General features: G+C 37.4%; 1 protein-coding gene across 1 annotated transcript in view; it reads right to left on the bottom strand.

The window, feature by feature from the left end:
• Window positions 1–15,560, bottom strand: part of LOC134662678 (kinesin-related protein 4-like) — a 39,851-nt gene that overhangs the window by 9,622 nt on the left and 14,669 nt on the right. The window contains exons 14-24 of the mRNA XM_063518950.1: window positions 9,251–15,539; window positions 8,982–9,156; window positions 8,541–8,676; window positions 7,975–8,080; window positions 7,456–7,486; window positions 6,913–7,009; window positions 6,431–6,482; window positions 4,991–5,156; window positions 3,934–4,039; window positions 3,185–3,365; window positions 1,992–2,157 (exon numbers count right to left, since the gene is read on the bottom strand). Of these exons, the coding sequence (XP_063375020.1) occupies window positions 1,992–2,157; window positions 3,185–3,365; window positions 3,934–4,039; window positions 4,991–5,156; window positions 6,431–6,482; window positions 6,913–7,009; window positions 7,456–7,486; window positions 7,975–8,080; window positions 8,541–8,676; window positions 8,982–9,156; window positions 9,251–15,539 (7,505 nt within the window). The remainder of the gene's footprint in view (window positions 1–1,991; window positions 2,158–3,184; window positions 3,366–3,933; window positions 4,040–4,990; window positions 5,157–6,430; window positions 6,483–6,912; window positions 7,010–7,455; window positions 7,487–7,974; window positions 8,081–8,540; window positions 8,677–8,981; window positions 9,157–9,250; window positions 15,540–15,560) is intronic.

Below are 15,560 nucleotides of genomic sequence, written 5' to 3'. Positions count from 1 at the left end.
TAGTTTATTTACTGCAGTTAAATTATTGTTCTAAAGCACCCAAGAAATTAGTTTTAGGAAAATATGTACACAGAAAATGTTGGAAAACTTCTTACATTTTCATTGTACGGTAATTGATAAAGATTTAGTTTATTATTCAAGTACGCATATTACAATGAGCTTATGAACTTCAAATAAAGCTACACCGGCTCCAACCTTACACCACTGCCTCGAGAAGATTTAAATTCCCCCTCAATTGGAGGAGGGTATCCCAAATCCCAATATGAGACCGGCAACAAACTCGGCAAACAAATTGTTATTAAAAGTTGACGTTTGACAATTCAGTTATCACAAAATATGGCGATGTACATCTCCTGCTTTCAAAATCGGGGCACGATTATTTCTGATGGTGGGCACCATTATATGACTGCCAGAGTTGGTTAGGATACATGAGATACATCTCTCTTATACAATCAATTAATCATTGCTTGTAATAGTAAATAATCAAACCAGTTAGGAACCTATAAAAGTAAACCAACATGTACCTTCATCCGTGTTGACTGAGGCGTTCGAGAAACTGCGCTGCGCGTCCTTTTGACCGTGGACGATACTAGCGTTTTGTAGCTTGTCATTCAGCTTGGCTATTTGTTGCTGCAAAGAATTATTATTAATAGTCACACGATCTTATTACGCCATACAATCGTAATTACGCTCTCATTTTAACACATTCAGTGCCGAAAACCCGACTATCGGGTATTTTATGATTTCGTTCCCAGGCCGGACGCCCCGATAGTCGGGATCGTGGTACTACAGCTTTATATGACGAAATTTTTGTGGCCTGGCGCGGATGTCTTGTTTGGCTGGGTGGCAATGAATGTGTTAAAACGACATTATGAAATAACAAGGAATGGATAAATCGCACGCTTCTGGTAAGCTTCATTTTTCATATCGCGCGAACCCCTCGCTGGACAACGTTCATTCAAAACAATTTACCTCTAAAGATTCCTTTGCCTCTCTCAAATCTGTAACTTCTTGCTGGCACTTATTCTTGTCTTCAGTGAGCGATTCAAGTTCTTTTTGCAGAGTTTCACAGCGCTGGGACAACTCCTTCAACTCTATGTCCTTTACATTAGTGGAAGAACTTCTTGTTTCCTTTTCTTCTTTGAGTCTAGAAAAATGTAAACATAATCATTAATTTAGTGTCAGTGATGTGGTTAGGATTATAATTATTACAAAATCTGACTGTTATATTTAAGTAACTAAGAGCTACCTGCTTATTATCTTGCACTGTATCTCCGCCGTCTTTTCATGGGTCTTCATATTCAACTTCAACCGAGAGCAGAGTTCAGTGGCCTCCTCAAACTGTTTTTTCAACACGGCATTTTGTTCCAACAGCGACTTTGCTTCCATTTTCAAACCCTCGATTACGGTCATGCTTTCTTTCATAGACTGATTCAGTTGTATAAAGGCATATTATTAGAATACATGAAAAGTAATTTCAGCTTTTTTTAAAAATCATCCCCTAAACTAAAGGTTTAAGAAGGGGTTGAAAGTTGGTAGAGAGATCAAATTTTATTTAAAGCTAGGAACTTCAAACTTCGTAAATAGGTAGTTAGGTAGTACAATTTTATTCAGTTAGAGGCTTGAAACTTCGTAGCCAGGTTGTGTATAATAATTAACAAATGATTAACAGTCCTTACTGCTATCTTTTGCTGCATAATGTTCTAAGCTAATGTAGAATATGTAACCACCAATATACAAATCCACGCGTACGAAGTCGCGGGCAACAGCTAGTGTACACATAAAACTATATCACATATTATTATGTATACCAAAATTTGGGGAAGCAGTAGAACTATACAATACAACATTAATATACTGGATTAGACATAAACGGATTGCTTTATTAGAAAACATAATCCTCCTAATGAGGTCCACTGGACGGATGCCCTCAAGAAATAATGTTGTACAATAGACATAAATAATAAAATAGAGCGAGTGTCCACGCGCACCTGGAGAGCGTCCTTTTCCTCCTGCAGCCGTGCCAGCTGGCTGTCTCGCTCGCGCAGGTACTCGCCGCACGTCTCGCACTCCTCGTCGAGCTCCCTGCACCGCTCCTTGTACTCTTCCAGCTCACGCTTGCACGTCTGCAACTCTAGCTTGGTTGCTTCCAGCTCCCTATATATAATAAATAAAATAGGCTAAAAGGTTATGAATTAACCTTTTCGACGCCGTGTCAAACACAAAAGCTGTCACGCTGACGCCAAGTGTCAAAACTGAAATTGAACTTTATGCATATGCACGCAGGTCTATGTTGCTCTGTGGTCTGGGACCGATTAATCGGTCTTTGGCGTTGAACCTGCGGTGCGGATATATCGGTCATTGGCGACCAAAAGGTTAAAGGGAATGAAGGTTTCGGGCAATTTCTCAAAAAGGCAGTCATATTCATTTTATACTAAGCAGAAACATCTGCAAACGATTCCACAATACGCACTATCCTTCGATACGTTTGAGAAGTGAAAGACTTACTGTAGATATGGAAATATTCGCTGTCAACCGGTAAAAGTCTCGGTAGTAAGGGCCACTTGCGCTATCCAGACTTACTGGTCGGCTAGCAATCGTCACAAAACTGACGGTCAATGTCAAACCCCATGAATTTTGTCAGGAATGTGACGGTCATACGTTACTGAAACACGACTTAAGTCGTGCATTTTCTTTTTAACTTGTACTTTAAACAAGTTAAAAAGAAAAGCCCAGATATCACACGAGAAAACCACCCATGTATTTTAATGCCTTTCATTATGTAACAGTCACATGAACTACTATTAGGGGTTCGTGCATAAGGGCGCATTTATTTAGACGGTGCGAGAACTCGAATGCGAGTTTCATTACATTGCGTCATTTGATCGGTCGGCTGAATTGATGTAACCTCAATGGTCCGCAATGTAACTAAAATCGTATACGAGTTCGCGCGCCGTCTAAATGAGCCCTAAGTGTAAGGCCTGAGTGGACGCTCGAAGCGGAGCGTTCGGCGGGGCGTGCAGCGTGGCGTCGAGCTCCCAAGTGATTTGAGCAGCGTGCACTAAGGCCGCTCCTATACGTTTGCATTTGTTTAACATGCACGCCGCACGGCCCGCCCCGCTGCACGCCCAACTCGAGCGTCCACTCAGGCCTTACACTAAGGATGTGATGATCAAGTACTGACTGTAAGTTGGCCTTGTTGGCGGCGGCGCGCTCGACGGCCTTGTGCGTCTTGGCGATGGCGGCCTTCAGCTCGCCGTTCTTGAAGCGCAGCTCGTCCAGCGAGCGCTGCAGCGCCTTGTTCCTCTCCACCTCGCGGTCGAACGACATCCGGTCCACCACCACCGAGTGCAGGTTCGCCCAATCTGTACAAACGAGTGGTTGCATTTCAAACATTACTATAGGCTAGTTTATTTACTGCAGTTAAATTATTGTTCTAAAGCACCCAAGAAATTAGTTTTAGGAAAATATGTACACAGAAAATGTTGGAAAACTTCTTACACTTTCATTGTACGGTAATTGATAAAGATTTAGTTTATTATTCAAGTACGCATATTACAATGAGCTTATGAACTTCAAATAAAGCTACACCGGCTCCAACCTTACACCACTGCCTCGAGAAGATTTAAATTCCCGCTCAATTGGAGGAGGGTATCCCAAATCCCAATATGGGACTGGCAACAAACTCGGCAAACAAATTGTTATTAAAAGTTGACGTTTGACAATTCAGTTATCACAAAATATGGCGATGTACATCTTCTTCTGCTTTCAAAATCGGGGCACGATTATTTCTGATGGTGGGCACCATTATATGACTGCCAGAGTTGGTTAGGATACATGAGATACATCTCTCTTATACAATCAATTAATCATTGCTTGTAATAGTAAATAATCAAACCAGTTAGGAACCTATAAAAGTAAACCAACATGTACCTTCATCCGTGTTGACTGAGGCGTTCGAGAAACTGCGCTGCGCGTCCTTTTGACCGTGGACGATACTAGCGTTTTGTAGCTTGTCATTCAGCTTGGCTATTTGTTGCTGCAAAGAATTATTATTAATAGTCACACGATCTTATTACGCCATACAATCGTAATTACGCCCTCATTTTAACACATTCAGTGCCGAAAACCCGACTATCGGGTATTTTATGATTTCGTTCCCAGGCCGGACGGGATCGTGGTACTACAGCTTTATATGACGAAATTTTTGTGGCCTGGCGCGGATGTCTTGTTTGACTGGGTGGCAATGAATGTGTTAAAACGACATTATGAAATAACAAGGAATGGATAAATCGCACGCTTATGGTAAGCTTTGGTAGCTCAGTTGGTTAAGAGCCTTTGGACTGGTGTTCCAAAAGGTCATTAGTTCGAATATTGCCCCAAGCGGTGATTTTTTTCTTCTCTTTTTATCTGCAATTGGCTGTTTTAGCCATAATCAGATGTTATGTCTTTTTTTAGGGTTTTGAGAGGTATTCCATTAAATACTCTCTCTTGACTTTGATAGAATTTATCTTCTAGTGCCACTTAGTGCCTCTGGTCTAGCCGCAGTATTTGCCAACTTTTCAGCCTACTCGGATTGTCATTGGTGTTTACCAAGTCCCTTGCAAGTTCGTTTGTATGTTTTTTTAGTCGTTCTTTGTACTTAATACAATATCTGTTAACTTCCTCTTTGATTGTTGGAATCTTTAGGTATTCATGTATCTCTGTATCCTTTGCAAACCATGGTGCACATGTTACAGCCCTTTTAACTTAAAAAAAAATTTGCAGTGTTATTGATAGTTGTACTAGAAATGATACTACTATACTGGGACTAAGTTTGGTATATACTGCCATCAGTGCCATCCTAAGCCAAATAGCGCCTATCTATGAAAATGGAATTATCAGCTATAGAAACTAAAGTTTAAGTTAGCAATGTATTTCTTTGAAGATTTTGATTTGACTTAGTACGGCAGTAGGTATATTAGAGTTAAAATGTCCTATTTAATTTAACCTGTAAATCTTTATTCTTGGCGGTTAGCTGCACGCACTGTTCGTCCCTTTCTCGCAGGTACTCGGCGCAGATCTCGCACTCTTCATCCACCTCACGATACCTCTCTCTTAGCTCTTCTAACTCTTGCTGGCAGAGCAGGAGACGGTCTTTCAGCGAAGCTACTTCACTGTACAGACAAATTGCACTATTATTACGAAGAAAACCAATGAAGCTCAAAATATGTACAGTCAGCAGCAGAAGTTGCTAAGCGGGCGAGGTGTTCAAAATTACCTTGACGCGCTCTTAAGAATAAAGTGAATAAAGTCGCGTCAAAATCATTTTGAACACCCGGCTTAGCAAATATTGCTGCTGACTGTATGACATCACGGGTAGGCTAATTTTCTGTCTGTTTATAACACTTTATATTTGATTATACGAACGGACTGAGTTGCACCCTGTGGTCGCAGACAGACTGACGTCACAGCAAAATGTCAACGGAGATATAAGTAAACAACACTGAACATAGTTCATAGTTCCTTAATTAGTTTATAATAGAAATTGCAACTACCCCTTAATGTTCGATGTTTATGTCGGATATTTATTTATTTATTGGTTCACCAACAATAGTTTACACTGTATAAAGTACAACAACAAACGTTTTGAGTAATTATGCTAAGCGTAACAATTACTTATAGGTAAACACCACTTGCATTGACTAAGGTACTAAAATTACATATACTTAACATACCGTTTACAATAATAATGCAGGCATTAAACTAATAAAGGGGGCAGACATTATTACATTGAGTGGATATCACTAACTTATACTATTATTTTTGCTAAGCAGGCCCGAACAGATTTTTTAAAGTGATACGCAGAGTCAAAGTGTATATCCATTATATGGCTACAGCTATTTACTACCTTGCATAATCTAGGGACAGGTGAGTTGCTGCCGTGGACCGTCCTACGGAGCGGGGGGCACAGGGGTGTTATCGGGTTTCGAGGTATTCTCTTTGGAGCACGGAAGTGCAAAAGGCCACGGAGTTGCGGACAGTCTCATGTCATTATTCAATAATGACATGGATATGATATACAATTACTAATAATTTAAGTTTAAGTTACTTCCATTCATGCTGTACTATTTTTGTGTTTTGGTAATGAACGTATTTTTTTTATTTAATTTTTTCGGGGCCAGTTTCTCGTCCATTATGTATATCACACCGTCGTAAAGTTTGTCCGTTGTGTTTTTGCTAGTTGTAGAACTGTAGGTCTGCAGTCACCTGCAATAATATGTTACTCTTCGAAGGCCGCAAAAACATATGACACGCTCTTATGGCTCTACAAATAAGTCAAAAGATCGTGTCAGATATTTTTGAGGCCTTCGTTGTGTAACATATTATTGCAGGTTCCTATAACTATTTATAACGGTGAATCAATGTATTGGTGTGATTCATTTCTTACTTGTCATGATCGCCGCCGCTAGTCTTGAGTTCATTCAGCGGTTTCATGGGTTCTGAAAAGTTATATTGGTAACTGAACGACATTGGAATAGTTAGTAAAATAATATAATTAACAAACTAACATAGTTGATGAGATTATCCTGATATCCACAATTTGGATGAATAAATTGACAGCAGTTTAAAAAAACTGTTTTTGATACAGGTAAAAACATGATTCAAAATATATGGAACTATATACACAAAAGCATGTTAAAATCATAAAGAGTATAAAACTGTAATGCATCTTGGTTAGGCATGAAATAATAGCAAAAACGATCGTAAGTATACGTATTTTGATTGGTTGAATAAAAAAAAACAATTTATTGTCATAGCCTCAAGATCACATACCTACATTCACGCGATCTTGTTAAAAAAAAGTGTCTTGACATACCCACGCAAAAGTTCCTAATTAAAATATATAAATTATAAAGGCTAATAAAAAACCTTGTATATCAATGTGCGTGGTACGGTTCATGTCGTGTTGGCTCTGGCGGCGCCGGCGCCGCTCCTGCGCGCTTGACGGCCGCGGTAACTCTTCGCTCTGAAATATGCAACGTTTCCTTTGGATATGTTGATGTGTAGTGTACTTACATGTACTTACGTGATGTATGAGCTGCAGAGATAAGTGACCTCCTACCCCTGCATATACATTTATTCTACTACGTCTACTATCTGTGCAGCTGATTGTACACACACACAGACACACGGTGTCAGTTTCACTAACTTGACCGAATGTCAGTTCAAGTGGCAACACTATAACGTAACGTTCCGAATGCCGGTGTGTTGTGCAATATGGCAGAGTGACCTAAACTGTAGAGACAACATGCTGTGCGCACATAGACAAGTGACGTTACACGCTTCAAGGGCATTGCTAGCCTGAAGGGATGAGCAGTTCGAACGTCGAACGTGACGATACTAGAATTACTATAAGATCGAAAATGCTCAAGATATCAAGATATGTCTAGTAGTAATATTATTGCTACTTACCTCGTCGTGTCGAGATTGTAAGCTATCAGATCTGCAAACAAACGTTTATCTTAGTGTTCTGTTCATATTAAGTACTCGAAAAATAAAAAAAACAATTATTGTCTCTTTACATTACATGTCAAAATAAACCCCCATCCTGACTACTGTAGCGGGCCGATAGGACTCACCTATAATGCGGCATTTTGAGTGTGTCATAACCGCTACTAGGTGATAGATTAAGTTATTGCTGTCTTTGTATGTTGTAAATCGCTTTCTGTTTTTGTTCCACTAACACTTAGTTTTTAATCTTAATTGTTACTAACCATTATGGGCCATTGTTGTCTTTTAAATAAATAAATTGAATTGAATTGAAAAACTGAAATTAAATTCTCATTAAACGTTACAGTCAGCAGCAGAAGTTGCTAAGCGCGCGACGTGTTCAAAATGATCTTGACGCGACTTTATTGTTAATGGAATAAGAGCGCGTCAAGGTAATTTTGAACACCAAGCCCGCTTAGCAACTTCTGCTGCTGACTGTACCTCCTATTTCTGGCAGGAGTGCTGCGGTTGGAATGGTCATCCACGTCCATGAACATGTCGTCGGCCTTCTCCTGTGTACTGAAGTAGGCTTCCATTTTCTTGTTGTCTGAAACATTACAGAAAAATGAGTTATAAAACATAAACCATATTGAACTAGACGCAGCTGATGCTCAGAATTAGCGACTTCTTTTCCGTGATAAATTCGAAATCAAGTTCACTTCGATGGCATAGATTCCATAAATAAGTGCGCGAGTGTGTGATGAATTGATGATAGTCAACTGTCCGAGGTACAACCACAGAATAAGTAATAGTATTATCATACAGAACGGCCACGCACCGCCCCGCCCTGACTCGCATTACCTCGCCCCGCGACTGGCCGCGACGTGAATCTGGCGGACTTCTGGCGTCCTCTCATTACAGCGACTTACCCACACATACACAATGACGCGTGTACAGACGTGACGCGCACGCATTTAAAAGCAAATGATTTTGGATGTATGGAGTGTCCGCCCTGTGGTACAACTATGTCCGGGAGTAGCATTCAAGGGCTTGGAAAATTTGAAGACCTGGTTCTTTGTCATCTCCGAAGACCCGCTTGGAGTCGAGCAGGCTCTGGCGGCGGCGGCGCGCGTCGCCGATGCCACCCAGCGAGCCGCGCGGCCGCACCGACTCCACAGAGCTCTCCAACTCGTGGACACGTCGCTACAGGAAAAATATACAATACTTTACTATTACACTCAGGGAAATAGACAATACTATTGAATACAGGGTATTTAAATAGTATTTATACCTAGTGTAAATTACTACGACATAGCCTATTAAACGGAATATAATTTTATTTATATAATTACATCTTTCAACGTAGATGTACATTAATCTAATAAAAAAACCCATCCCATCCAGCGAGAAGTCCACTCGATATGAAGGATTCAGAAAACCATTTGAGAGCGATTTTTTTCCTATCGAGCGAACCCCTCGCTGGAAGACGTTCATTCAAAACAATTTACCTCTAAAGATTCCTTTGCCTCTCTCAAATCTGTAACTTCTTGCTGGCACTTATTCTTGTCTTCAGTGAGCGATTCAAGTTCTTTTTGCAGAGTTTCACAGCGCTGGGACAACTCCTTTAACTCTTTGTCCTTTACATTAGTGGAAGAACTTCTTGTTTCATTTTCTTCTTTGAGTCTAGAAAAATGAAAACATAATCATTAATTTAGTGTCAGTGATGTGGTTAGGATTATAATTATTACAAAATCTGACTGAAGTAACTAAGAGCTACCTGCTTATTATCTTGCACTGTATCTCCGCCGTCTTTTCATGGGTCTTCATATTCAACTTCAACCGAGAGCAGAGTTCAGTGGCCTCCTCAAACTGTTTTTTCAACACGGCATTTTGTTCCAACAGCGACTTTGCTTCCATTTTCAAACCCTCGATTACGGTCATGCTTTCTTTCATAGACTGATTCAGAGTTAGTATTTCGGCAGTTAATTTATCTAGTTCGGTTTTATTGTTTTTTATAGTGTCATCGGCTTTAGCTAGTTGTAAAGCGTTCTGTTCGCTTTCATTTGTGATTACATCATTAACGGATTTTAGGTTCTTGTTATCATGTTGCAAGTTGTTTATAGATTCCATGAGCTCTGCGATTTTAGCTTTAGTTTCAGAATCCTTACTATTTTGTTCGGTTTTCTGGAGCTGCAAATTCTGTAGTAAACTGTCTTTTTCATTCACAGTAGTCTTTAAGATATCTAATTCTTGCGTTAATATTTCTACAGTTTTTGCATTGGTGTCATTTTCCTCCACTTTTCTTTTGTAAACTGCATCAAGTTGCTCATGTAATGACTTCAGAGTTTCTAGGTCTTCGTTTTTAATCAGTAACTCATTTGTAGCATTTTTGCAGAGCTCACGTAATTGTTCAACTTGCGACTTTAAAAATTCTATTTCTTGGTCGTTTTCTTCTAACATAGTCTTACATTTTGTAACTTCTAGAGCAAGGTTGTGTTTTTCTTGCAAAGCTATGTCTCTTTGATTAGATTGATCTATAAACTTTTTAATTAACATTGATATCTTTCTATCTACTGCCCAATTTTCGTCAATGTCATTTTGTGTTAAAATGTTACGCTCAATTAGTTTCTGGCAGCTATTTCTAATTAATTTAGCTAGATCCTGTTCTCTTTGAACTATATCCAGAGTAACTGCACTAGTAATTTCGTGAACTTTTTCCTTCTGCGCTTTGAGCAGATTGTACACTTTCTCCTTTTCAGTAAGCTGGCATCTCATCTGATTAAGATTATCAGTAACATTACTAAATTCTGTGGTTAGAAGCTCCATGTGTTCCTGTAGCTCTGAGTACCGGTTCATTATTTCTGACAAGTCATTTTGATGTTTGCTTACTACTTTTTCTATAAGGTTTTCAAATACATTTACACTGGACATGTCGAAGTCTTTATCAATGATACTCAAGATATTGTTTTTGAATTGTGTAACTAATACTGTATTGTTGTCCGCATCACAACTAGATATTTCTTCATTCATAGAATATATATTATCCCTTATTTGTTTTAACGTATGAGCTATGCTAACAAGGCGATTGTCTTTTTCTTTTATTTCCTCATTAACTTTAGAATACTCAAAGGTCACCTGATTAATTTTTTCATGTAACTGATTTCTAGATTCATCAAAGTCTTTTAATTTGTTGACAAGGTTTTCCACTTCGTTTCCATGTCTTGCAATAAGGTTATCATAAAACATTTTCATTATATCGATTATTTTTATTTCCTCAGTACAGTTGTTTTCGGCACCGGTTTTCTCTATGTAATAATTAAAGCAATCTGCTTTATCCAGAGCATAAAAGTCAACAGACCGTTCTTCAGGTATTTCAGATGCTAATTTGAATTTATTTAGCTTTGGACTAACTACGTGTAATTCTTTCGAAAATGAGAAGACGTTAGATTCTCCCATACTCTCGTCGAGATCCATGTCTTGAGTCATGGATAATTCGCCACGTTCGAGGTGGCTTTTAATGGTAGCTACGTCCTCTGAAATAGTTCTACAATCTTCTCTGCCAGCCATAAGTTCATTTTGAAGCGTAGACAACTTATTGCAACGCGAAGAACTCTCAGAATCATTGCGACTCCTATTTAGCACTGATTTAGGTGCCGATGGACTACCAGGAGCGCTAGTATTTTGAGCACATCGTGTACACGCCACAGTGTTACCTTTGATCAATTCTTCTAGGTCAGCACATTTAACACTTAACGCTGTATTGTTTTCTGTTAAAGTCTCAACTTCTTTTCTTAGATCGTCAGATTCGCCAATAACCTCCATTACTTGTGTTGAAAGAAGATCATTTTCCTCTTGCAGCTTAACACATTCTCCATTTTTAGAGGAAAGCTTATTTTTCAACTGATCTATCAAGATTAATTGTTTATTATTGTCCTTTTCCAATACATTGATTTTTAAAGCTAATCGATCATTGGCTAAAATGTCTTCATTGAGGTTGTTATATCTTCTTTCTAAATCTGATTTTTGTAGCTTAACTTCAAGCAATTCTTGTGTAATTTTTTCTATGTCTTCAGCCATCTTTTCGTAGTTTGGCTTAATGTTGCCATTCTTACAATACTCGCACAAGTTACTGTTTGAATGATTATTGACAAGTATTTCTTGTGTAACATCATGTAAAGCACTGTGAAGTTTCATTGGACTGTTTTGAGCATCCATTTTATGAATAACAGGCTTCACATTATTGGAAAGTTTTTCAATTTTTTCATGCAGTGACAAATTTTCTGCTTTTAATGTGGATAATTTTTCTGTATTTTTTTCATTTTCAACCGAAAGCATTTGTAATTGTGTGTGTAATATATTAGGGTCTATTGTTTCAATTACGTCAGTATTAATTTCGGTTTCAAAATATACTTGAGTGCCATCTAAACAGGTCTGGTCCTGTACCAGTAAAGTGTTGTCAACAGATGCTAACGTCACATTAGTGTCAAGCATCAAAAGATCTCCGTCTAAAGTAGATTCATCTTTGAAAGCAGAGTTATTTCTGTCTAAAACTTCCGGCAGAGAGAATCTTTTTATATTAGCTTCCAGCCTATTTACCAAAGCAGTATTTTTCAATATTGACCTTAGTTCCTGCAATGATTTTTTAAACTCGGGCAAGTCTCTCTGGCACACATTATAGATTCGATTATTGTGATACTGCAAAACTTTGACCTGAGACTTAAGCAGTTTGTTTTCAGCGTATGTTGTAGCAGTTAAGGTTGATAAATTTGTTTTGTGACTAGAAATTTTCTTTTGCAACTCATGTGCAGGCTCCATTAGTAACTTAAGCTCTTTGCGAATTTCTTCTTGTTCTTTTAATAAGTTAACATTAACACCCTCAAGATAATCTATTTTAGCCTTTAGTTCCATGTTTTCGTCTAAGGTTATAAATTTTTCCGTTAACAATTTGTCACAGTCGCAGACGTCAGTTTGTGTTTCAGCACTTGTAGTTCTGAAATTGGTAGTAGAACTTGAAATTGAATTCAGCTTAGATTCACTTGGCTGGATAGCGTCTATGATTCTGTTACAGCATAAAGTCTGTAGGCTTTGTGGTGAGTAATTAGCTGGCTCAACTAATAAATTACTAAGAGATCGACGAATTGGCTGTTTCTGATCCCCTTCTAGGTCACTAAAGTCTGGCCCAACAGTAAATGTCTTATTACTTTTTATTGATAGAGATCTTTTCGTCAAGTTTTCTGATTGTGTCTCAAGTTCACTGTTGCTGAACTGTAATTCCAATAGTTGTTGCTTCATTGCGTCCTCTAATATGGAGAAATTATTCTTCCATTCTTCAATTTTCAATTCTAAATTTTCTATCATAAAGAGCTTTTCTCTCAACTCTGTTTGAAGTTGTCTTAGTATTTCATCACTTTTCAGTAAGTCAGCGCTTGTTTTATTGTGATATATTTTCATTTGTTCTAATTCCGCCGTTAAATAACTATTTTCGTTTTCTGTATAGGATAATTTACTTATTAGTTGTTGATTTTGTTCTTTCATCACTTCAAGTAATTCAATTGTTTCCTTGATTTCTTCAGTATTATTGGTTACGTTGTTAGATTTTGACACCACGACGTCATTCGTAGCCCTCTCCAAAATATGAATTATTTTACTGTAAACATTGCTATGAGTACTATTTTCAAATTGATATACGCCACTTTGGCTATCTATATTTCTTAACAAATTAGCAGCGGCCTTATATATGTTATCTAAGAGACAATCTTGATTACATATTGTTTCTTCAAGCTTTTTGGAAAGCTGCTGCAATTCTAAACACTTTTCATCTAACAGCTTCTCTTTCTCTGTAAAGTCACGTTTTAAGTTTACAATTTCGTCTCGCTTAGTATGTAAAATTTCATCTAATTCAGTTTGACTATTGTGAACTGTAGACTGAACGCTTTCTACTTCACTTCTGGATACCACATCTACTTGTAAGACTTTTTCCAACTGTAAACGCAAATTATTTTCTTCGTTTTTGATTGAAGTTATTAACTCTTCTTTTTCTATAATACCACGGTTTAAAATTTCATAACTTTCACTGGCTAGCTGCAGTTTTTCATTAAGATCAGAATTTTGTTTGTTAAGTTCATGTAATTCCTTTTTTATGTCTTCAAGTTCTGTGGTTAGTTCAGAAACCAGATGAGTTTGTTTTTCTCTTTCATCTTCAAGGTTGTTGTTATCACAAATTAAAGACTTCACTCGAGATCGGAGTTCCTCAATTTCTACCTGTAGTTTATTGTAATTGTTCACCGTTGATTCTTTTTCAGATATGATTTTGTAAGCGGCATTTGCGATTGAGTTTAATTGGCTGGTAAGCTCGTCGAAAGTAGACACGTTGCCAGGTAACAATTCCTGTTCATTCGGGTCTGCTATATGTGTCACCAAAAGTAGCTGTACTTTCTTTACAGATGATTTCCATTTGCTTAGATAATCCTTATATTGTACTTGCTCGCTAGTAAGAGAATTTATAAGAGTCTCTTTGGTTAATATTTCGCTTTTTAAGTCATCTATAAGATTGTCTTTACTGTGAACTTTATGCTGTAGTTCTTGATACGTCTCATTTTCTTTAGCTAATACACTTATGTTGTCCTTAAATTCAGTTAAGTTTGTCAACAATTTATCATGGTTTTCGTTAAGCTCTTGTATCTGTTCGGTATATTCTTGATTTTTTCTCTCTAATTCAATAACACGTTTATCTAATTCACAACTTTGTTTTTCAGCATTCAATAATTTATTGGAGAGGTCATCTGCATTCTTGACTAAGTCCGTGTTATCTTCCATCAATTTCTTTATTACATTCATGTTTTCCTGGATTTGTTCTTTAGTGTTATGTGAAACCTCAATGAGTCTGATAATCTCTTCTTCTTTCTCTTCAAGTTGTTTTTTCAGTAAATCTGTATCAGACGAAGCATGTAGTAATTTATCGGACAGGTCATCAGCATTTTTGCCCAAGTTCTTATTTTCTTCTATTAATTTGTTTATAACAGTTATGTATTCCTGTATTTGCTCTTTTGAACTAGTTGTCTCCTCAGTGAGTCTTATAATCTCTTCCTCTTTTTCTTCAAGTCTTTTTTTCAATAATTCATTATCAGAGAAGGCATTCAGTAATTTGTCATGATTCTCATTGAGATCGCGTAACTGATGGGTATATTCAATATTTTCTTTCTCTAAATCCTCAATACGTTTCTCTAATTCACAGCTCTGTTTTTCAGCATTCAAGACCTTATCAGAGAGTTCATCAGTATTTTTGACAAAGTCTTTGTTATCTTCCATTAGATTGTTTATTACATTTACGTTTTCCTGTATTTGCTCTTTCGAAGTATGTGCTTCTTCAATGAGCCTCGTGATCTCTTTTTCTTTTTCTTCGAGTAGTTTTGTCAACAGCTCAGTATCAGAAGAAAATATTTTAGAAGTATGATTCGACTTTAATTGTTCAATCTCTTTGTTGCGTGACTCAAGAACATTTTTAAATGAATGTATAATATTTCTCATATTTTCATTATTAGCAATGAACTTTTCTTCGTTGTCAATCATTTTTTCTAAAGAAATATCGTTAGTATAGCAATCAACATTGCCAATTGTTTTGTCCATCAGTTTAGTTTGTAATTCTTTGATAACTATTTTATACGATTGGATATCAATATTAGCAGATTCTATGTTTTGTTTTTGGCAATTTATAGTGGAATTTAAAGTATCTATAGATGATTTTAGCAAACTATTCTCCTCATCAGTATATTTTAAAAGGGAATTTGTTTTGTCAATTTGGTCACGTAATTCTGTGCAGATACACTCGAGTGATTCAATTCTTAGTTTTTGTTGTAAAATATCCGTTTCTAAATTAGCAATAACATCGTTTTTCGCGTTGACATCGATTCGCATTTCATCTACCAGCCGCTGCAGTTGACCTGAAGGCTCGTTATTAGACGAATCTATACTGCTGTCATTGTCACTTACCAAAGAGATGTCTTTAGACATGTCCATAAAATTACCGAAGTCTTTTTCAAATGTTCTAGACAGCGATTTACCTGAAACTGGAAGACAATTTTAAAAAT

Source organism: Cydia amplana, chromosome 3 (genome assembly GCF_948474715.1).
Source record: "Cydia amplana chromosome 3, ilCydAmpl1.1, whole genome shotgun sequence".
Taxonomy (NCBI): domain Eukaryota; kingdom Metazoa; phylum Arthropoda; class Insecta; order Lepidoptera; family Tortricidae; genus Cydia; species Cydia amplana.
The sequence above is the reverse complement of the archived record's forward strand: the minus strand, read 5'-3'. Positions and strand labels throughout refer to the sequence as shown.